This window comes from Taudactylus pleione, unplaced genomic scaffold (assembly GCF_031769625.1).
Source record: "Taudactylus pleione unplaced genomic scaffold, aTauple2 ptg000218l, whole genome shotgun sequence".
NCBI lineage: Eukaryota > Metazoa > Chordata > Amphibia > Anura > Myobatrachidae > Taudactylus > Taudactylus pleione.
This window is the reverse complement of record NW_028284620.1, coordinates 12,111,709-12,137,085: the sequence shown is the minus strand read 5'-3', so window position 1 is coordinate 12,137,085 and position 25,377 is coordinate 12,111,709. Positions and strand designations below refer to the sequence as shown.

Here is a 25,377-nt window from a genome sequence, read left to right as displayed (position 1 = left end):
TGTGGATGGAGATGTAAGTACAGTTACCAAAAATACCCATAAAAATGTAACAAGCAACTTGTACCCTCTCTTAAACAATTATAAAGAAAATGTTCATGATACGGATGATGAGCCTATTGTAATGTCTGCCATTTCCCATGCTGTACAAATGATAGATGCTGCATCACCACAATCACGGGTGGTGCCGCCATCTCCATCGGTAACAGCAAGGGAAGTGTTAACACACTCTGCACCCATAGAGGAAGTTGTTAATACCATACGTAGCAGCAGCGGATTAAACCCCCAGCCAGGTAACCAGATCAGAGGTAGCAACGCTGCCGGTCTGCATCCCATTCGGACAATAACTGTTCCGAATGGAAATGCGGATGCAAACGGTGTAGTGCCCACGAGGGAAGTAGTAATGCATTGTCCATGGACAAGAGCAGAACTAAATTCCATCATAAATGATTTCCCCAATCCCAAAAAGGAACTAGCCAAATGTCAAAGATCTTTGTGAAATTTGGGTAGTTCTCATGAGCCCACTAATAAAGATTGGCGTGTGGTGTTAAGGGCCTGTCTACCACGCAATACCGACGTGACAAAATTTATCACGGACTGTGTATTGGATGGTGACGTTCCCTTAACAGACCAAGTAAACCAAGGTAACATTTCCCGCATTGTAACTCAATTGGGTGTATATTTTCCAGTAGTAGTTAACTGGAACAAAATCTTCACAATCAAACAGAAAGAGAGTGAGACTGCAGAAGATTACTGTGATCGGGCTCTGCAGGCTATCACCCAGTACACTGGGATAGAAGATATTAAAGATAGCACTCACCACAGGGGAATGATAGTCACGGCAGGGCCGAAACTAGGATTTTTGTCACCAGGGGCAAGACAGTAATTTGGCGCCCCCCATGTAATTCCCCCTGCAGTAGTGCCCATATTGTAATGCCCCCATAGTAATGCCCATATGTTAATACCCCCATAGTAATGTAGTAATGCCCCTGTAGTGCCCACCATACAGTAATGCCCCTGTAGTGCCCATGCTCCCATATTAATGCCCCTGTAGTGCCCATGCTTTCATAGTAATGCCCCTGTAGTGCCCATGCTCTCATAGTAATGCCCCTGTATTGCACATGCCCCCATAGTAATATCCCTGTAGTGCCCTTACAGTAATGCCCCTGTAGTGCTCATGCCCCCACAGTAATGCCCCTGTGGTAATGCCCCTGTAGTGCCCATGCCCCAATAGTAATGCCCCGGTAGTGCTCATGCCCCATTATTAATGCCCCTTATTGCCTATGCCCCCATAGTAATGCCCCTGTGGTAATGCCCCTGCCCCCATAATAATGCCCCTGTAGTGCAGCTTATTAAAAAAAAAAAATACTTACCTTGAACCCCGCTCCTGCATCCAGCGTCGCGTCCAGTCCGCCGGCTGCTCCTTGGAACTATGGGGGAGATGTCATGACGTCTCCCCCATAGTGCCCGTGGGGAGAGCCGGAAGCTGGAGTTCGGGAGAGAACTCCAGCCTCCGGCTCCGGCTACACCGCGTCGCTGCAGAGAAGGAGCCGGGCGCCCGCTGGTAATAAATATTACCAGCGGACGTCCGGCTTGGAGCCTCTCTGCAGCGCCGGGCTGGAGGTCACTGGCACTAGGTACAGCGGCTCACCCGGTGCACGTGCACCTCCAGCCCCCCCCTAGTTGCGGCCCTGGTCACGGTACTCATGGACGGTCTGAAAGACGATTTAAAGATTCGGGTTCAGACCTCACAACCTGGCTGGAGGGGACTTACAATAGATAACCTCATAGAGTCTGCCATAGAACATGATAAAAACATCTCCAAAAAGAGAGAAGCCCAGAGCGAGAAACTAATGGCTGTCAGTATACAAGCTCTGGAAGGAATGACAGTAACATCACAGCCAACCGACACACCTGCACCCACACACACACCTGCACCTGAACAGTTACAGGTCCTCACTAATCCTAAACCACAGCAAACACATCCTTACCCCACATATCATACACAACCACAGGTCCCATACTCATATCCCCCACAATATTCTTACCCTCCCTATCCTTACCCATACCCACCACATTTCCCTCTTGCTCAAATCCCACAACAATCTTTTCATCCACCCTGTTCAAAATTATGTTTTAACTGTCACCAAGTGCGACACATAAGTAAGTACTGCAAAGTGAAAAACACCACACAGGAACACGAGTTTCCCATGGGTTCACAGGTAACCCCAGTACATACTTGTCGACAATCAGTTCCCTCCTTCCGGGATGGAGCTGATTGTCAGCTAACAGCGGGGGGCGTGCCCGGCCTTGATGTCACCTTTGGGGGCGGAGCCGGGGGGTGGAGCTGCGTGATCGCATCATCGTAGCCCCGCCCCCTCTTCACAATGCCATTATTTTTGGCATTGTGAACCAGGGGGCGGGGCCACGATGACGCGATTCAACGCGAATCACGTCACCGCCCCCCCCGCTGCGGGGTTTTTTCGTTTATTCTTGGGGGTGGTCGGGAGGGTTGCCGGCTGCCGGGAGGCTTGCCTGTCTTTCCGGGGGGCCGGGAGCGGCACCCGAAAATCAGGAGGCTCCCGGCCAAATCGGGAGGGTAGGCAAGCCTGCCCCAGTATCTTCTCCCAGGCCTTATATGACTGTTTACAATCTTTTCAACCTGCCAATGTATCTGTTCTAATGTAAAATGTGGATGATTTATTGTTGTATTTTAGGTCATGTTTAAATGATATTAAACTGTTGTGCTTTGTCTCCCACTCACAGGACACAAGGTTGCTAAGGATAAATGGCAGCCATGCCAGGCTAAGGTCATCTACTCGGAATATTATCCAACCCAGTGGCACAGGCATTATTTACAGCAGTAGCTATTAATAACAAAATTTAATTGCAGGAACCTGTATACAGATACTATATCCCTAGAATTATTAAATGATAGGGGGACTTATTTTACAGGTGACGTTTTCAAGAACATGCGTAAGATGATAGGTAACAACACTAAGATTATCCCAGACTGTCTTTTCCTCTATTTGCCCCCCTTTGAGATACTGTCCAAACAGGCAGCCTCATGTGAAAAATTGATAATGAGGTTACTGTGCAGGGTCGCACGAAGATGAATGAGAATAACCGAAATTGAGAGTGTTATTAACTAACATGTCTAATGCAACCTGTCATGATGTCAAATCTGGAAGAATTTGTTATGATCCAAAATGTTTTTTTAGCTCAGGTTGTTTGACTGATCGGTGGAAAGGTCCGTATCTGACGATACAGCATCCTCAAAGGGTGGCCGGGGAAGATACGTGGGTCCATTCCACTCACTATAGGGAGGTTAACCAACCGGTGGAGATACAAGGCAGAGACAAGGCCGATAACGTGGACCTGTCGATTGCGAGCTTGTGCCGGAAGGATTAAAAAGGTGACGGTGAGATATCTGAGCTAAAGAAATGTGTAGATCAGTGCTTCCAGCAATGGAGTGGTCTGCTGTGGTCATCCTAGTTCTTTTTCTTTCCAGAGTTTTTGTCATGATGATCTGTTTGGGGATACTCAGTGTCTGTGATGGGGGACCGATAAAGGAGATGTGAGCTGATGGCGGAGCTGATGGAGTGGAGTCAGGAGGAGAAGTGCAATGCCAATCAGGGGAGTTTCTGACCAATTTTAGCATTGTAATTGTTATGTTATTTGGGAAAAATACTTCCAAAAGTTATGACCCTTACACATGTTGAAATGCTGGGTATAAATAAAAACACACCATCACCCTATCTTCACACACAATATGAACACAGAGGCAAGAGAAATATGATACCTGGTGATATGCATAAAGCCGCTCAGTTAATCAGTGAGACAACTGGCTTCCAAGTTTTAGTCACCCTGGATCCCACCAGGATTGCTAAGGGTACATTAAGTTTTAGATATATCCAGGAACTTGTTAAATTAATAGATAATATCACCAAGATGTACGATGACACATTCAGGTACACAGGGAGAGAATTGCAAGCGTACAAGAAAGAACTAGTGCAACACCGGCTAGTGTTGAATTATTTAACTGCTGTTACTGGAGGGTATTGCGTAACGTTAGTCACCCAATTTGGAGTAAAATATTGCACATGTCACCAATGATACCAGCTACCCTAAGGAGGTGATAGACCAGAAGATGGATGAGATTCTGCAGCTAAAGTGGGAATTTCGTAAAAACCATAACGCATCAGTGGCTAAAGCAGGGGAAAAGATAGAAGGATGGGTGTCATGGCTGAACCCAGTGAAATGGTTCTCAAGTCTAGGGGAATGGGTCCAGGAAGTGATCGCCAGCATAGGCAAATTCTTGATCCTTATACTGATTGTCATCATAGTAATTGGCATATGCGTCCGTTGTGTTCCTATTGTGTTGAAGTGTGGAAAATGTAAAAACAGAGTAAAACGAAAGAATGAAACTATGAAGGTGGTGAGAAATTATATGTATACCGAGGGAGATACAGAACTGCATTACAACCCTGAGCTAGGAAGTACCATCATTTAAATGTGTAATATTTAGACATGCATAGAAGATATTGTTGAAATGTTATTTATAGAACACCTCAGACAATGTAAAGTCTCAATTCCCCTTCAAGACTGCTTTTATAAGACTGGTGCATTCCCACACCTTTCACATGATCTTCCAAGATCCGCGGTGTGCGTATAATAGTAGTTTTATGTCCCCACTCAGAGACACATTATTGATGGATTAAGAACCACCTTGTGCCATCCCATAATAACACTAAATAATATGTAAATGTAAGTCTAAATTAAATTTTAATAGCTGATTGTGATCGCATGTTGTTTGCTATCAAAGTGTGGACTGTCGAAGCTGAATAATTGGCTGAGACAAGTTCAGTTTAAAATTGAATCGCAGCGACACCATCTTGCGACTGGCCGCAAGACGCCATTTTGTGAAATGGCTGCCTAAGCGCCATTTTAGATAAACTCACATTTTAGTACATGTGGCGATAATACCATTAGCATCATATGAATGCATCTGTGACCATTATCATATGTTACGGTGATTCACTTAAAGCCTATTTCATTACTTTACGTATTATAAAGGATATATTCCAGAAATGGCTTTATAGTATTGATAAGCAAGTGGCCAGGTGACAACTGGCTTGTGTAGATAAGTTTCCTGCATAGTGTTTGCTCACTACGGGTGGTCTGGCTAGAATGTCTCTTGTATTTTGCATTTTCACACAAGAGACAGACAGAGGTATTTTCCCTTTGAACACAGGAAAGGTGGGGGGGGGGGCTGCTGACAGGACATGTAGAACTATCTAATCCAGCATGCCACACTGCTAAAATGTTCACTCAGTTAGAGACAAATGCATTTTCATACACACATTAAATATGTCTTTATACCAAACCCTGAATACCCACGCATTTCATATTCATACATAAGGTTCAATAAGCTTTAAAGTGTATGATTCAAGAAGGTTCAGTTAGTTTAAATGCTAAGAAATAAAGATATTTGTTAACTAAGGAATTATACAAGATAAACGCGTCATTCTTGGAGTTGTTCTGATGCATACTCTTTCCACGGTTTCCCGGTGCTATCGGTGAGGAGATCGCATTATGCATTCTCGAGTTATGAACCGCAGAACCTACAAGCAACCAAAATGTATATTTAGATTCAACTGTTAGGATGCTGAAGAAGGCGTGAGGAGGAAGACCCCTAGCTGTTAGAGGCAGGGAAAGTCTGTTTAAACCAGCCTGTTAGATGCACTGTAACAGATGCTTCACCTCTGAGAACCAATGACATCAGCAACAGACATACCTTTTGTCTTGTTTATACTGGGGGGGTATAAGTATGGGTGCACGGACACTATTTGGGAGTCTTTGTGCTGAATGCTGAATGACGAGGGGTCTCTTGCTGAAGCCTATCTCTGGGTCCAGAAGCGCCTGCGTACGTATACTGTACTTGTGGTCTGTAAGATTTACTTTTGCGCCTAAATTGTGTCTTGATCAATTGCGTGTAACTGTCTGAACTTTTACCTGAATATCACTTGTGCTTTGGAACCACAGGTTCTATGTCTAAGTCTTTATTTATGGTGTGACTGCGTACGCAAATTAGCGTCATCCTTAGAGGTTTATAGGAAGGATTTTAGAAGGTACAGGCAGTTGTACATGGAGGTTCTGATCCAATATTGTTAGATGTATGTCGAATTTGAGATATTTTTGCTCATACAGCGACTCAAGAGGTCGTAGTTTAACCTTAAAAAATTTCGTTGGATATCTGCATCCAGATTTCTCAATGTGCTGTTCACATGAGCTGTGAAATCATCAATTGCATCTGGGGGTTTCTGCAGCAGCGTTTTGTAAAAAATGGTCCTCTCGTTCTGTAAAATTCTCCTTTCGGCCTTTTTTTTTTCTTTTTTTGGGGTTGTTGAGAAGATGAGGGCCCAGGTGGAACTTGACTTTCCACTTGTGTGCTATTCTCCGGATCACTGTCGCCAGCGAGCAGACTGAGGTCCGGTGTTGATGTTAAATCAGGGTCTTGGGTGGGAGTCTATATAGGAAAAAAAGATATAAAAAATAATATAGTCATGTTTTAACATCTTTTTTACTAATTTTACAGTTTCCTAACAACGTGGAGGAGTGGACCAGCATCGCGAAAGATTTTGAACAACGTTGGAATTTCCCTAACTGCGGAGGAGCCATCGATGGGAAACACATCCGCATCAACCCACCTGCCAACACCGGATCATATTACTACAACTACAAAGGATTCTTCAGCATCGTTCTCATGGCAGTGGTGAATGCCAACTACGAATTTCTGTTTGTGGATGTCGGCAAGAATGGGCGTGCTTCGGATGGTGGGTCCTTCAAAAAGACGGCTTTCTACCAGAGACTCGCCAACAAAACCCTCAACCTGCCCTCACTGGACGAGACAAAGAACGGCCTAAATTACGTTTTCGTTGCAGACGAGGCTTTTGCACTACATGAACATGTGATGAAGCCATTTGCACACAGGGGCCTGACCAGAGAGAAAAGGATATACAACTACCATCTATCCCGGGCACGGCGCATTGTGGAAAATGCATTTGGAATAATGAGCAACCGCTTCCGCATTTTCCACACCACCATCAATCTACATGTGGAGAAGATAGACTGGGTCGTGATGGCGTGCTGTGTGCTGCACAACTTTCTGCAAAGAAAATCTACTTAACGAGGACCAGTCCTGGAGGACATTGAACATTTGACATCTGTGTCTGCACCAACAACTACAACAACATCCAACGCACGTGCCAAAGAAGTGAGGGAGGAGTACATGACCTATTTCAATGGACCAGGTGCTGTACCATGGCAGGAGGACTATCTGTGAACTACTGACTAAATTGGACATTTGGGATTTAACAACAAAAACATTAAGGATTTTGGTTTAAACTGTGTCACTACTTACCAAGACTTCTGCAACCTCCTCATCTCCCTCATGCTCAGACATCAAGATGATTGATTCCCTTTGAGGCTCTTGTTCACTGATGAATGACATCATTTGGTAGTACCACAGCGAAGGAGTATATATTTAATCTGTAGCCGCTCCTGATTTTTTGGAGTCATCCACCGTCTTTTTTTCTTTGATGTATACTGTCCTGAGATTTTGTATCTTTTGCCGTACAGTTTTCAGGTCTGCATCAGATATGTATATTTTTGTATACACCAACAGTTCCTCGAGTGCGGCCAACTTCTGCGACTTATTGTGGTACTTCCGAGAACTGATCTTCCACAGACAGTCTTTCGAGTGCAGGATTTCAATGAATCCTGTAATGAATTCACGTTCTGAATCCATGGACATTATCTATGAATAAGGAAAAAAAGAAAAAAAGGACATTTAAATATTTGTGTATATAGCTTTGTTAAATGTAATGTTGTTATAGTTCACATTTTTAATGTTTTAATATTTTCTTTTTTACGGGTTTTTAAAGATTTGTTATGGTATTCTAATCATGTTTTCTTTTACAGGAATGTTATGTGTTTATTGCTTGGTAATATAATGTTTTTCTTTGTTTGACAGTATGGGTTTTCCACCTTTGGGCCTGTCGTTGTGGTAGAACTACAGATCCCAGGATGCCCTAAAAACAGTTTCAAAGGTGGGTGGCAGGTCATCCTGGGATCTGTAGTTCCACAACAGCTGGAGACCGAAATGTAGAAGACCCCCAGCTTTAAATAATGTGTGTTTTTAAATGTAATGTATGGTGTTTTTTTTGTAAAAAACGTGTTTATTTATTTGAGGTATTACACACATTGGTGGGCAGTGGGAGCTTAATGCATGACCCAGCTACGGCGGGCGGTGGCTGGGTCATGCATTTATTACCTGGGGGCATACATTGGTGGGCAGTGGGGGAGCTTAATGCATGACCCAGCCACCGCCCGCCTCAATACGGTGGGCGGTGGCTGGGTCATGCATTTATTACCTTGGGGCATACATTGGTGGGCAGTGGGGGAGCTTAATGCATGACCCAGCCACCGCCCGCCTCAATACGGCGGGCGGTGGCTGGGTCATGCATTTATTACCTGGGGGCATACATTGGTGTGCAGTGGGGGAGCTTAATGCATGACCCAGCCACCACCTGCCTCAATACGGTGGGCGGTGGCTGGGTCATGCATTTATTACCTGGGGGCATACATTGGTGGGCAGTGGGGGAGCTTAATGCATGACCCAGCCACCGCCCGCCTCAATACAGCGGGCGGTGACTGGGTCATGCATTTATTACCTGGGGGCACACATTGGTGGGCAGTGGGGAGCACATATTGGTGGTCAGTGTGGTTGTATTAAACTGTACCAATACTCACCAAAACTTGTCCAAAACAAAACTTCAGTGTGCAGGCTCCCAAAGTGCGACTGTCTTGCTCCATACACGATGCTGCACAAGATGGCGATGGGGCGTGTCCAGGCTTCTGTCAGTCAAATTCCGCATTGTGTGATGAATCGTACGATTCATCGTGTGGAAAAAAACCCTCACGATCGGCGTCCATCGTGTTCATGGTTGGTTAATCTGCCCTACAGCACGGCTGATCAGAAGATGCGATATACGACTAGCGGGGACGCGCATCGGCATCGTGTACTTTTTTTACCCGATTCGTCGTCACGATTCGTCGAAATCTGCCAAATCGTGTAAAATGTCGCTATGTGTGTGGGCACCTTAAGTGTGTTTACTTGAAAGTTCTTTAATTACTACACCTAGAGGGTGTATCCTTTATACATACAGGATTGAGCTGAGAGAGGCCCCGAACCAAGATCATTACATCTAGACACAAGCTATAGGGTACAATAGGAGTCTCAGTTTCCTTTGTGTAAGCAAAAGACCAAAGTGGTTATCTGTTTCTGTGTTACAGTACATTTAATGAACAATCATATTAAATACAAGGAGTGTCTGTAAAAGGTACTTTTACCAGATGAGAAGATCTTATAATCCACAGAGCAATACATTTTCCCAATAACCACAATTTCACCTAGTGTTAGGTACAAAGGAAGATTTATTATTGTGTAAGATGGAAAAGGAAGGAAGAATGAATAAAGTATTGCATCTCAGTGTTAGTGAACTGTACATTGTTACAGATGTAATCATACTACTGTCATTGTTTTACTGTATCTACCAGTTTCGTCCCAGTAAATCAAATAATTTCAATTATAATAGTATGATGCATTACAATTAACTAAACCACTCCAGATGCTCTGCAAGAAATTATGCTTTAAAGCTGAAATGAATAATGCTATAAGGTGATTTATAAATGCATGCAAGTGATGATTCGTGTTCTATATATGGAGGATATCAGAATACTGTATTATATAATACAACATAGGAAAAGTCTTTAACATCCAGCAACTGAGGTCAGAGCACATGTATGCAGCTATGTGTAAGAGAAAAGGTTGGTAATATATGGCAAAAGATGGTACAGTAAATATATTGTGTCAGTAAGGATGTTTTATTAATCACAAATGTTTACACAATAATACCTATGTGACTGTCACTTGCGTACATTGTAAATGCAACCTGCTTCTTACTTTGGGGTCTACCTCTGCGCTAACAGTGTGGGCAACAGTTTACTGGGCTGTGGCAGAGATGGAAAAAAAAATGGAGAAGGCTGAATGTCACATGAAAGTCCTGCTTATTACTATCTCCTTTTGACTACCTTGGTCCACAGAGCAGGATATCATATTTGGATTGCAGTGCATAAACCACTCATCTTAAATAGCAATGGAAATTTGCAAATTCAGATGTGCAAAGAGGACAGGCAGTGGACTACATGGCTCTGGATGAAGGTGATATGGTCACATGGATCATTAACCATGTTCTCACCAAATGGATGAAAGCAAAATGCATTGAGTGTGGCTGCACAATGGTTTAAAGAGGATGACAGTAATGTTATCCACATGTCAGGTATTCTTTAGTTACTAGATCTGAACCCAACTGAGAATTCATGGGGTATTCTGAAACGACGCCTGTGCCAGCATTTTCTACCTCCATGAAACAGGTGTCAGATGACTGACTTTTTGCTGAAGAATAGTCTTACATCCCTGCTACATAAAGACTGCATGCCAAAACTTATACAGACTGTCTGGCCACACATGGTACCCCAATTCCCTATTAAGAGATGTTATATTAATGCACTCATAGTTTGTCTACTATATACCTTAAATAAGACCTTCACTTCAATGGCCTCTGAGACACCACACAATACTAAAATTTTTGCTATCTGCTGTGGTGCCACCGGAATAAAAAATGGGGTGGATGCCACATGGACACTGGTGAATCTCCCATGGGTGCAATACGTGCTTCAGGGAGCACATGGACCATACACACCCTGCACCCATTATAGATATTCTATTGTTTATACCTCTTCCCTCTGAGTGCTCATCGCCTCTTAACCCACCTATATTCTGATGACACCCAACTTTACATCTCCACCCGTGACCTCTCACCCTCTGTCCTATCCTACATCTTCAACTGTTTGTTGGGTATCTCATCTTGGATATTACAATGGTCCCTGAAACATAACATCTCTAAAACTGAACTCATTTTCTTTCCTCTCTCTAAAGTCCTCTCTCAGCCACCTATGTCCCTCTCCTTTAATAATGTCTCCCTTAATTCGGTCTTCCAAGACTGATGTCTGGGTTTCACCCTTGACTCCACCCTCTTTTCATGTCCTACAGTCAGACTCTCATGCAATCCTGCCTTTTTCACCTCCATAACATTTACCAGATTCAGCCATTTCTCATCCTAACCATGATCACTGTAGCCTCCTGCTCTCTTAACTACCTCTCCCTTGCCTCATTGTTCTTCAATCCATCCTTGACTCTGTTGCCCCCCTCATTTTCGTCACTCTGCAACTTCCCTTTGTCAGTCTCCACATTGGCTGCCTATACTATACCAAATCAATTTCAAACTCCCTCTCACTCACTTACAAATTCCTCAATCACTCTTCCTCAATAAGTCTCAAAACTCATCTCCACTCACACTCTCTGTCACCCACCACTCAGCCAATGACTACATCCTATTCTCCTGCCTGATTGCTTCCTCTCACTCCCTCCTTCAGCATTTCTCTTGTGCTGCTCCAAACCTCTTGGAATGCCCTCCCAGGATAAATCAGATTTTTTACTAACCTCCCAGCCTTTAAACTAGAACCTTTTCTCTGAAGCCTTCTACACCTCCTCCTAACTGTCCAGATTATACACTCCACTGCTCTGCTCCCCACGACCTCTTTGTGGTCTCCCATTTCCCTTAAGAATGTAAGCTCTTGCGAACAGGGCCCTCTCTCCTAAAGTTTTATTACGTAATTTCATATCTATGTTAATTTGTTTCTTGTCTGTATCTGTCTATACTGATCACTATATATTCATGTAATCCTGTCTGTTATTTGACTTTGTATGGTGCAACGTAATATAATAATTATACGTTTGAGTCTCCCATATCCAAAATGCTTGGGACCTGGGGTATTTTGGATATCGGATTTCTCCGTATTTTGGAATATTTACATACCATAATGAGATATTTTGGGAATGGGACCCAAATCTATATACAGAATGCATTTATGTTTCATATATAACGAGCCTGCAGGTAATTTTATACAATATTTTTTAATAATTTTGTGCATCAAAGAAAGTTTGTGTACATGCATGAAATTCATTTGTTTCATATACACCTTATACACACAACTTGAAGGTAATTTTATACAATATTTGTAATAATTTTGTGCCTTAATCAAAGTTTGTGTACATTGAACAAAGGTTTCGCTATCTCAGTCATGCTTAAAAAAAAATCTGTATTTCGGAATATTCCGTATTTCGGAATATTTGGATATGGGACACTCAACCTGTAATAATAAAATCATAGCAGGCATGGTTACTACCTATCATTTCATAGAAATGTCTTGATAAATGCTAGTTAAAAATATGGTTTGTTGCTATGGGCAACTGCTCCACTTGTCCACTTCCCCACTCTTTATAAGGATTGATACATTTCTCCCCCAGAATACCTAATATGTGATCCCCTATCAGCTACACAGTACAGTACAATAGAAATACCCACTGCATTTGAGCTGGTGGTTCTGCTACAAAACCAAACATTGCATTGCAGCATACTCAGTTAAACATTGCTCTCACACAGTGTTGTAATACAATGTAAACATGCCCCTTATTGGTAAAGTAAAAAAAAAAAGTATATGAAAACCTCACAAACTACAGAAAGAGAACTGCTAGTGTCCCGGGACAAAATTCAGCACCAATAATTCAGGTAAGTTAATCTTTATTGCTTTTAAATGAAAAAAAAATGTTTATTATATTATTTAAAAGTGTAGCTGATGACAATCTAAAGTAAACATAACAAGTAGATAATTACATTAAAAAGGATGATGTTTGTGGTTGGTTTACATTGTTGTATGAAGTCTATGAAATATATATATTTTTAGGATGAATTTATATTACACCGTGGTATGTTGCTTCTTGTTCTTTACTATGATTTGTGGAGGTAAGTAACATTTCAGTTTACTTCATATTGGCATGACTTACCTTCCCTCACATATACATACTGATCCAACAGTACATCATTTATAATAAAACTGCTAGACAAACTATGTGGCAAAATTATTAGACATTAATGAGCTAAATTACATTAAATTACATCCACATTTCTCAGCGAGGAGATTTTAGATGTATTTAAGCCTTTTTTTTTTAAAATAAATAAGTACAATTAAATAAATAAAAATTAAAGTACATCAACAAACTGTAATCATATAATTAATTTATTTGTTATTGTCTTATTGATGTTTTTTTCCCCAAATTAAATCGTGTTTTTAATCTCTAGGATGATATCTTGAATGTTTTGCTTGCTTTGTGTATTACTGTAAATGTGTTAGCACTACATAAAACTTGGTATAATAATAGTAATTATAATAACAGGAGCCATATGACATAGCAATCTACTGCGTTCTGAAAAGTGAAGAAATTGTGTGTCCTTGAATTTCTGACAAAAGGCCAAAGGTAAATCTTTGTGTAGCTGTGAGGATAAGCACTGGGGAGATTTAGTCAGAGGAGGTAATATAGATAAGTGATATTTTCCTTCTTCATAAAGGGCTGTAAAAACCTATTGCATTAAGATATAAGAAGAAACTACTTGTGTTTTCATTCTATGTAAAAATACCTTTCCAATAAGATACAAGATACATTTAACTATATATATTTAATGGTCAACATTGTTCTTAAAGCATTCTTTACCCTATATATCTCTAATATGAATAATGCATAATTAATAAATATGCTGGATGTGTTCCCTTTTGTAAGACTGTATTCCCGAAATGGAGCAAGATGTGTACTTGCAAGGAGGAGACCTTGGTTCCGTCTTTGCTCCAGATGTTGAATATTGCCAGCTAGCCTGTACCTTCAGCCCACGATGCTTGATGTTCTCTTACCTAACAGCAAGCTGGCCAAAACAAAATGAAAGGTACTGCAATATCACATGGCACAAAATCAAACCAACACACATACATGCACACACACACATGCACACACACTTACACACACACACATGCACACACACTTACACACACACACACAAATGCACGCACGCAACCAGGGGCAGCGCTATGGGAGACAATGGAGTCGCCTGCCGCCGGGCTCCAGTACTGAAGGGGCACCTCCTCCATTGCCCACAATAAATTCACCCCACTTAGGGCTGTAGTGTTCCGTTACGGCTGCCCAATACATGGCACCTCTACCTGGCAACTGAGAAGCCGCTATACACTAGTGGAGAGCTTCGTGTCAGACCATCAGCTGCTGCCTCCGTCTATCTATAGCCCGTCCCTACTCATTGGTGTTGCTGCTCCTCAGCAGCTTATTTGTCAGTGTGACATGTCTGGCAGCGCCCCCCTCACCCACAACTCTCTGTCTCACTCCTCTATACAGTGTCAGCGGCTGTGAGGAGCACCAAATAAGAACTTGCCTCCGGGCGTCTGGGATGAATTTATGCCACTGCATGCAACAAAGTACTTAGTAATGTGACAAAAAAATAAATAAATATCTATCTACAACACTTTTTCAAATGAATGAGAAGCAAAACACTGAAAATAAGTAATTGTATTTGCAGCGGCGTCGGTGGGTGGTGCGGGATGTAGTCATCCCTGCGCTATATAGTGCCGAGATTATAGGTATTGTAAAGAGGGGGCAAAACTAGGATGATGCAATTAAGTGCAAATTGCATCATCAGCCTTCTTGTGCTTGCATGTTGCGGCTGACTACGGGAGACTTACCAACTCTTCCGGGTGACCAGAAGTGCCACCTGAATTTCAGGAGCCTCCTGGCCATTCCGGGAGAGTAGACAAATATGATTTGTATTCACCCTCTTGCTGTATCCATACTAGAGTTCTTCTGAGGTAAACAGTTTTCTTCACAAGTCACATAAATATTGTAGTTACTTGGCATCCACTTGTGTGCAGGTAACACCAGTCACATATTTGCAGTCAGGGCTTATTTTACCTCTAAGCTGGTTACGTGGCCGAGTAGGGCACCACATAGAGGAGGACACCCTGGCTCAGCTGTGCCAGCAACATACAAATGAGAAAAAACTCAGAGGCCTCATGCAGACTGTTTCACTGTGACACAGCTGACGGTGTAGGCACTGCAGCATTCAGGAGTGCGCCATCACAGCCAGACCAGTCCCCCGCCACCAGTCCTCTGCTACCACTGTTCAGGGGGCTGTGATGCAGGGGGCTGTGATGTAAGGGGCTGTGATGAGGGGCTGTGATGGAGGAGAATGAGAGGGGTTGCGATGAGGGGGACGAGATGGGCTGTGTAGAGGGGAATGAGAGGGGCTGTGATGAGGGGTGCTGGGCTGTGATGAGCGGTGCTGAGCTGTGATGGGGGTGCTGTGATGGGCTGTGATGGAGGGTGCTGGGCTGTGATGAGGTGTGCTGTGAGTTGTTGTGATGAGTGTGCTGTGAGGGGCTATGATGAGGGGCTGGGAGGGGCTGTGATGGGGGTGCTGAGCTGTGATGAGGGGTGCTATGAGGTGTTGTGATGGGGGTGCTGTGATGGAGGGTGCTGGGTTGTGATGGGGGTGCTAGGCTGTGATGAGGGGTGATGGGCTGGTGCTGTGAGGGGCTGTGATGAGAGGTGCTATGAGGTGTTGTGATGGGGGTGCTGTGAGGGGCTATGATGAGAGGGGCTGTGAGGGGCTGTGATGGGGGGTGCTGAGCTGTGATGAGGGGTGCTGTGAGGTGTTGTGATGAGTGTGCTGTGAGGGGCTGTGATGAGGGGGGCTGTGAGGGGCTGTGATGGGGGGTGCTGGGCTGTGATGAGAGGTGCGATGAGGTGTTGTGATGGGGGTGCTGTGATGGGCTGTGATAGAGGGCACTGGGTTGTGATGGGGGTGCTGGGCTGTGATGAGGGGTGATGGGCTGGTGCTGTGAGTGGCTGTGATGAGGGGGGCTGTGATGGGGGTGCTGTGATGGGGGCTCTGGGCTGTGATGAGGGTTGCTATTAGGTGTTGTGATGGGGGTGCTGTGATGGGCTGTGATGGAGGGTGCTGGGTTGTGATGGGGGGTGCTGGGCTGTGATGAGCTGTGCTGTGAGGTATTGTGTTGAGTGTGCTGTGAGGGGCTGTAATGAGGGGTACTGGGCTGTGATGAGCGTGCTGTAAGGGGCTGTGATGAGGGGTGCTTGGCTGTGATGAGGGGTGCTGTGAGGTGTTGGTATGACTGTGCTGTGATGAGGGGTACTGGGCTGTGACGAGCGGGTTTTCCTGGAGATCCACGCATATGCAGTAGATTCTGGCATTAAGCCAGAATCTACTGCGCTCAGGGCCTGATTCAGAGACGGACGCTCTGAAAGAGCGCTCGATCTGAATCAGGGCTTTTTTTTTTTGGTGCGGCCTCCAGGCCGCTCGCATAGCTGTGGGTGACCACCCACAGCTATTGCGAGTGGCCAGGTTGATGGTCGCAATGGTCAAGAACATCGCGACCATCGGGGCTTGCGATGAGACCCTTGTGGTAGGGTCTCGTGGCCGCAAGCCCCAGAGAGCTTCCGGCTCTAATAGAGCTGGAAGCTCTCCCACTGACATCACTGGTGATGTCAGTGGGGCCGCTCACAAACGGCAGGCGTTTGCTTGGCAACGCCTCCATTTGTGAAGCCACCCCCCCACCACGCCTACAAAACGGTGCGAGCTGTTGATCAACATCGACAGCCACCCCTTTTGAAGTGAGCTACAGAGTGAGAGAATTTCTCTTCACTCCAGGGCTTGCGCTCACACAGTGCGGCAGCTGCGTGTGCTCTGCTCGACACGCTTGCAAGCGCTCAAGCGCTTGTGAGCGGGTCTGAATCAGTCCCTCAGTTCGCTGCCAGTGAGGAATGGGCCCAAACGGAGGCTGCACATGGGCCCCCTCCTCTCTTAAATCGCCCCTGACTCAAAGTGAGCATCCTTGCACATTCAGATGCACGGCTATACACCAGGGAAGGGCTTTGTAGCAGCAGTAGTATATAGTCGCAGATGCGACCGCGGCAAAAGATGCAGACACGGGACCTGCTGCATCCATCTCATATTCAACCATTAGTGTGCAGAAAACGTATAGTCCAGTAATATTATTTCTGGTGTTTGCATTTAAGTAATGTTGGTTCTCTCTTTAATACTACAGATTTGCCTGCTTTCTAAAGAACAGTGCTACACTGACACTACCCAAATTGCCATCTCCAGGAGCCATTTCTGGACATTCCCTAAAACACTGCACAAAGAAAATATATAGTAAGAACTTGTTTTATGATTTCCTAAATATAAACAAACACGTTTTGATTTTTGAATATTTTCAGAAATGCTGTGCAAATAAAGTTATAAAGTATTTATTAGTTGAGCTTAATAAGTAATAAGGGCCAAAATAATGAAGAGAAAAAAAAATGTTCATACAAAAATTTCAAAAACTTTTGAATAATTTACTTCCCATTACTATTGTTCATGTTTTTCTATCTTGATCCATCATCATCCAAACACGCTGAAGCATTCTGCATGTACAAGAAATGTTGAATCTGCACCTAGTGGCATATATATCATGGATGAAGGGTGTGCGGTGCACATGGACCCATCAGTCCAGGGGGCCCCCATGTTTCACACAACCTGTATCCAGGACCGGCCATTATGGCCATGCGTGAGTCGCCCCCTCCCTATATGCAAAAAGAGATCTTTTAAGAGCTGGTGGCCCATGTGCAGAGCCCCACTCCCCACTTTGAAACAGTTCCTCCCATACCTGGTCGCGATGCGCCATCTAACCTATGATATCTTAGGAAATATTGCAGATACGTGGAAGATTCTGGCAAGTACCCCTCTTTGCACCCTTTACATGGTAACACAGTTTTTCCAGGTTCAAATTTGACCTCTTTAGCTAGATGAGATGTGTGAATAAAGCTGGGCATACACGGCCAGATAAAATGCCTGTCAGACCGACAGACATTTTATCTGGCAGCCTGCCAGCTGCAGATGTCCACGGTATACACTGTTAGATTTCTCACAGTGTATTCGCCCGACATCTGCGCTCCGCCCCTGGGGGGAGGAGACATTTCCGTGTTCCTTCCATGGGAAGGAACACAGGAAATGTCTGTCTGTTGGCCGCGGCTGGGCAGGCTCGGATTATAGGGGGGGGGGGGGCGACAGGGGCGGTCGTCCCCACACCTAACGGGCCCCCACACAGCAGCAGCAGCAGCTGCACAAGAGCAGGCACCGTTATTAAGCCCCGCCCACCCCGCAGCAAAATGCTGTGATTCGTTGGTCAATCGGCTAGAGGCGGAGCCAGTATGATGCATTTCCATTACAATTGTGTAATTTGGCTCTGCCCCTTTCTGATTGACCCGCGAATCGTGGCCAAAGCCGCGAGGGGGGTGGAGCTTAACAACATGGTGCCTTCCTGCCAGGTCCCCTCCCCATCCACAACATGCAGTGCAGATGGTGTAAGGTAAGTGTATATGTGTGACTTGTGTGTGACTGTGTATGTATGTTTGTGTGTAATGTACAGTATGTGTGACTGGCATGCTGGACAATCCGGCATGGCCGAACGAGCAATATTTAACCCTCGGTCACCCGCACACACGCTACAATTATCAGGGCGATCCGCGGATATCGGGCAGATCGCCCCGATAATTGTAGCGTGTATGGCCAGCTTCAATGAGTCATACAAAGGTCTCATTACCTGCCCTAAGCTTACTAGTTCTGTGTATAACTGCACAAACTCCAATATCTAGTGCAAAATCCATCTCTAAGCAAATGGTAAAGGAGGGATAAGTGTTGTGGTAAGATCATATATCTGCCAGGAGAACCACTTTGTATTACTATTCTGTTGAGAATATGAGAAAATGTAATCATCCTACACAAATTGAATATATCAGCATGCTTTACTTAAAACTTGGTTTCACATGCTTGAATCACTTATTAAGTGTTACAATAAGATGGGAACCACTTATTTTGCCTAAGGAAATTATTTTTTTTCTACTATTTATTATTCAGTACAGTTCGCTGCTGCTTAAACGCGGTTTCCTTAGTCAGCAGCCTCTGTGTACATAAAGGCAAAGTGTTGAGGCTCTGACAGCAAGATGATATATTGCAAAATGTAATACTGTATGCTAAAATGATACATTTTATTTCACATACTGTCTTCAGTAAAACAAAAAAATTGCATTTGGTAATGATTACTTTAATAATTATAATAATAATAATAATAATAATAATTATAATAATAATAATTATTATTATTATTATTATTATTTTATTTATATAGCAATTTTCTCCTAAAGGACTCAGAGTGCTTTACATTTACAGTACAAAATACAAAATAAGCTTAAACAAGGGACATTAGTGAAATGCTTGGGTGAATAGGTGAGTATTGAGTCTATATTTGAAGGATTCTAGAGTGGAGGCCTCTCGAACTGTGTGGGGAAGTGAGTTCCAAAAGGTTGGAGCCACAAAACTGAATGCTCAACCCCTAGACGAATTCTGTGAGATTCTAGGTACTGTTAATAGTCCTTTGTCAATGGATCGCAGTAATCAAGAGGGATGGTAAGGAATCAGAAGCTGCTTCAGGTACCCTGGGCCATGGTCATGTAGGGCTTTGTAAGTTAGTAAGCCAATCTTGAAAACAATTCGCCATCTGACAGGCAGCCAGTGAAGGGAGTAGAGAATGGGTGTTATGTGGCTGGAACATGGCTGGTTGGTTAATAGCCTGGCAGCTGCGTTTTGTACCATCTGCACCTTTGTACCTGGAGCAAAGGACAGGTACAGTTGTGTATCATCTGCATAGCAGTGGTAGACCAGGCCATGACGTCTGATTATTTCACCCAATGGTAGCATGTATACTGCAAAAAGCATGGGAGATAGTATAGAACCCTGTGGGACACCGCATGGAAGTGGCACTGGTGATGAAGAGTTTACTCCAGAAGAAACTCTCTGTGACCTGCCAGTCAGAAATTATTTGAACCAGCTAAGGACTGTGCCATCCAGCCACAGAAATTTTTCATGCGCTCAATTAAAATCCCATGGTCCACAGTATCAAATGCTGCTGAGAGATCCAGAAGGATTAAGATTGAACAATCACCTCTGTCTCTTGCCATCAGAAGATCAATGATTTATTGATCAATGAAGATCAATAAAATTATTACATATTTACAGAATAAAGAACAAACTCATCGTTATTTCATTGATTAATATTGTGCATTTCTTTGATGTTGACTTTATCTCTATCTAGACTCCATTCATTTATTGACTTGTATGTTTATTGTTTACCATACGTTAATGATTATTATTGAGAGCCATTTTCAAAATAATAATGAAATCAATGATTAAAGTTACTATTGAACCAAACTATCACTGAGTTCTGCCGACCATTTAACCGTCACAAGACTAAATTTCAGTTATTATGAGTTTACAAGGCAGAATTGCATCATACATTTTCAGAATAACTTGTGGAAGCTCAGGTAATCTTGAGTCAGTTACAGTAAATACAGTTTTATAGGAAAGAGAATTAGTTGCACTTCAGTGGCAGAATGTAATACGGTGCGAGTTGTAAAAAAGTGAGAGTTTACCGCTAAACTTGCATTTTTTACAACTCGCACATGAAATAGGCTGGATTGAACATGCAAACTCGGATGTTTCTCGCATTTTCAACTCGCATGGTGCAAAGTTGCATCCAGATGTTTTTCCATGGAAACGTACAAATCGCCCAATGTAATAGAGTGCAAGTTTTTAACTCACACAGAATTACTTAAATACAATTTGCAAAATAATTGACCTGATTCAGGCTAGCGAGTTTAGCCTGAGCAGCAGTGTGTATAGCAGAAGCCTTCACAGATCAGTGAGACCCGTTAAAGGTTTCTGTGTGTAAAAATGTAATGTAAGCGTAAAAATAAAGAAAAAAAATGGTGTGGGGTTCACCCCCAACAACACAACCAGCACCAGGGTGTGAGCCGGTCCTGGTTGTGAAAATATGGGGGAAAAAAGATGTAGGGGTCTCTTGTATTTCCATCAACCAGCACCATGGTCTGTGAGCTGGTCCTGGTTGTGGAAATATAGGAGACAAAATGAGTAGGGGTCCCCCATATTATCCACTACCAGCACTGAACTCTAACTGGGGGGGTGTAATGCCACAGCCAGGGGACACGCTTCACGGGGTCCCCCAGCCAAAGCATTATACACCCCACACTAATCAGCCCAGGTTGGGGATCCCTGGGGAGGTGGGGACACCCCCCAATAAAGGGGTTCCCCCTCTGCAGGGTACCCCAGACCATGGCTGATAGCTATTCTCCGCACCCCTAGGTGGTAGGTGCGGAGTTGATTGTGTAAAAATATTTAAAATAATGTTGTCCTTTACAGGAGAACTAAAGGTCCCAGCAAGCCTCTACCGCATGCTGGTACTTGGAGATCCACAAGTGCCAGCATGCTAGACATTAATGGCCTGCTGGTACCTGTAAGTTCACCTGCAAAAGAAATATAAAAAAATTACAAGACACACATTGTATATTTTTATTACACATACATACACTACCTCAATCACTCACTCATTAACTCATCTACACTCACAATACATACTTAACTTGGCCCTAGCGCCAGTCTGTCCCCTTGTCTATTAGAATCCACAATTGGGACCTGTAAAAAAAAAAGCATACTCACCCACTCCTTGGTTCCGGTCCTCTTCATTCCCTGTAGACATCCATGGTCTTCTTAAAACAAAAAAAATTAGCTTGCGTAATCTCTAAGGATGGTACTTCCTGAATGATGCTCCAGGTGCTGCATTTTAGATAAAGTGCATTGGCTGAACATTGGACTCCGCATCTTAGCCAATAAGCAGTTCCCATCATTGATTTCAATGGTGGGAACCGCAAAGTTACTAAAGTGCATTCCCATCATTGAAGTCAATGGTGGGAACCGCTCAGCCAATAAATGTTCAGCCAATGAATTTCTATGTGAAATGCAGCGGCTGTAATGGCATTCTGGAAGTACCCAAGGGCTAAATGTAATAGGGTGCAAGTTCTTTTGCAAGATCAAACTCACACCTACTTGCACAGTTTGTAGATGTAAGTTTGTTGTGCAACTCGCAAATGTAATAGGGTCTGAGTTGGATGGTGTGAGTGTGTGAGGAATGCTAGTGAGTGTGAGTGTTTCTTGGGGAAAACTCACAACTTGTAATGCGAATTTCATTACAAGTTGCGAGTTTCACAGTAGCCAACACTGGTTTCAGCAGAGAACAATGGAAGGTGTTGAAGATCTTAAGGGATTTGGGTAGCTTGAGACGGAAAGCCACTGTATTCACTTGTTTGATGATTTGGAATGGTCCAATGTATCTGGGACCAAACTTCTGTGATGGTTGTCGAAGTTTAATGTTCCGGGCGGACAACCATACTTTGTTGCCCATTTTAGAAAGTACATGGCATGTGAAGTTTATCTGCAAAGACTTTTGAGCGGAATGAAGTCTTGTTGAGAGCAGAATGTACTTTCTTCCAGATAACTTTGAGACGAGAAGTCATGTTTACATTGAAAGTTACTGCACCAGGCATTACTGAGGAAAATTAATTGCTCTAGAATGATATCTGTAGAAGCAAACAAATAGAGACACTTTAGTGGATGAATGACATGCATTGTGTTTTTTAAAAATATTTTATTGGTGAACTGCTTCATATAAAATATATCACAGTAAGACATATGAAAATATATATAAAACATTGCAAATTGAGCATATGCAAACATAGATTTGGATGAATCAGGCAACAGTTGGAGTGGGAAATCCACACTCGCAAAATTAACAATCTAATAACCACATATAGCAATATAAAATAAAAAAATAAAAACAATCAATGGGGGCCCAAAGGGTCACATTTGAGAGAACCAATATTTTCAGAAGGAAGGATGACTTAAGGAGAGCATTTCTAGATTGTACCAGGAAGTCAAAGCAACTGCTTTACGAAGTGAATCTTTCACAGGAGTCATGAGAGTATGTATATATGGCAACCAAACATCAAAAAAGGATTCTACTTTACTTTTTTTTATTAGTCTCCAACCAATCCATATGAAATAGGTGAGAGACCCGAGGCATCAACAAATTCCGAGTCATTGTATCTGACGATATCCATTGTGAAAGAATATAATTTTTTCCTGCTGCTGCAAACTTGGCTAACAGTAAACACACCTCAGAGAAAGGTTTAGATCTTTGTGAGGCCGGATAAATATCCCACATAGCCCATTCGGGGCTGTACCCAACACATTAGTAATGTACGACTGTATAAGCAACCAAAATCTGTTAATTTCTGCACATCCCCACATGCAATGATAGATATCTGCTTCGGGAGGCTGACATTTGAAACAGTGAGAGTCTGGTAAAATTCCCATAAGGAATCTCAACTTGGGTGTTATGTAAGAGCGGTGTAGCAATTTATAATGCATCTCTGCATAAGATGCTGACACAAGACACTTATTCAGATGTAGAAAAGCTTTAAAAATATTCACTAAAGGTGTATTGGGAAAATCCATCCACAATTTAATTAGACCAGAGGTTGTCGTTTCTAGGTTAAGTGTGCGCTTAATATGTGTATAAAGGAAAGACGTTGAACATCCCAACTTCGAAGAGCAACACAGCACACCATCGAGTGCATGTTCTTTATCTTTTTCTGATAACATAGTCAAACTCTTAGTTATATAGCTACGTAATTGATAATAAACAAATAAGAGAATATTTATATCTGGAAAGGACAGTCTTAGTTGATCATAAGATAATATTTATAGCGTCTGTTGGTCTAGTAATTCATAAATCAAATGAACCTCCTGGAGGTTCCAAGAATTTAGCCCCATTGAAGTGAGGTTCCCACAAAATGTCTTATTATGATTTAATGGAAGGAAAACTGTATTATGGGCTGACACACCCATTCTTGAATGGGACAATCTCCAAGCAGTACAAGTAGAGGTTAATAACAAATTCGTAGCAACGTATGAAGGGAATGTGGCTGGTCTCATATATAAATGGCTGGCAAGCAGTATTTCAGGGCAAAAGGCTTTTTCTTAGCAAAAAGCCTTATTAGCAAATTCTTCTGAATCTCTAAGCCAGTCTACTGCAAAACAATAGTTTGACGCTAATACATAGATTCTAATGCATGGAAGACATTCTTAGATTTTTATTTGACCAAATGAATTTACTAATTGCCTTATTCAATACTTTAAGATCAGTGTCCAATATTAATAAGGACAACATTTGAATAGAATATAATATCCTCGGAAAAGAGATAATCTTGACCAACTGACATCTACCTAGATAAGATAATGTTAAGTGTCTCCAGGCTTGAAAATCTGCCAATATGCGGCGTATTAAATTTGGGAAGTTGACCGCAAACAGATCTGATGGGTTGACTGGGACCTTGATACCTAAATATGTCAATGTAGAACAAGCCCACTGGAAGGGGAAGGAACCATTCCAATGCTCCTCAGCGCCCACATGTAAGGCTATTGCCTCAGCTTTGACCCTGTTTATTAAAAATCCAGATATAATCTGAAAATGTTGTAGTGATTGGAGAAAACTAGGGAAAGCATCATGAGGATTTGTGAAATGTAACAGTAAATCCTCAACATATGCAGACACTGTCAACTCAAGGCCATCTATCTTTATTCCCTCCCAATTAGTGTTCAAATAAAAATGACTGATCAAAGGATCTAAAGCAGTGTTAAAAATAAGGGGTGACAGAGGGCAACCTTGTCGTGTACCGCAAAATAATTGGAAGGAGTCAGTATTTAATCCATTAACAGTTAGAAAAGCCATAGGGGACCTATATCACATTTGAATAAAACGGAATAGGCTCCAAAATGCTGAAGATGCAAAACCCTCAATAGATGTGATGAAGATACTCAAATAAATGCCTTATCGGCATCACAGCTGACTAAAAGGGTTGTTCCATTAGTGGTGTGATAGGATTTGGTCAAAACAGCTATCAACTGGCGCATATTGTGTACTGAGGATCTGTCTTTCACAAAGCCAGTCTGTGATGCATGAAGTAATTTGGGAAGCAGAAATTTTGTGAAATTATGGTAGAAAGGATTTTAAGATCCTGGCTTAGTAAAGAGATCAGGCGGTAAGATTGCACTAAAGTGGGATCTTTGCCCAGCTTTGGCAGCACTACTATATGGGCCTGATCTAAAGCTTAAGCGGTTCCGCTACCTTCCAAAATCGAATTATACATGGACAGCAAATGTGGAATTATATTGAGAGACAACAGCTTATAGTATTTGGCACTTAGCCTGTACAGACTTGGTGTTTTACCATTCGCTAATTGCCCTATAGTACACATAATCTCTTGTTCAGAAATCGTGGCAGTTAGGGATTCACGCTCCTCATCAGTTAAAGTCGTGGAGCCAGCCA

General features: G+C 42.9%; 1 protein-coding gene across 1 annotated transcript in view; it reads left to right on the top strand.

Moving 5' to 3' along the window:
* The first annotated feature begins 12,928 nt into the window (after window positions 1-12,928).
* Window positions 12,929-25,377, top strand: part of LOC148517391 (plasma kallikrein-like) — a 61,171-nt gene continuing 48,722 nt past the window's right edge. The window contains exons 1-3 of the mRNA XM_088478816.1: window positions 12,929-12,986; window positions 13,799-13,958; window positions 17,143-17,249. Of these exons, the coding sequence (XP_088334942.1) occupies window positions 12,929-12,986; window positions 13,799-13,958; window positions 17,143-17,249 (325 nt within the window). The remainder of the gene's footprint in view (window positions 12,987-13,798; window positions 13,959-17,142; window positions 17,250-25,377) is intronic.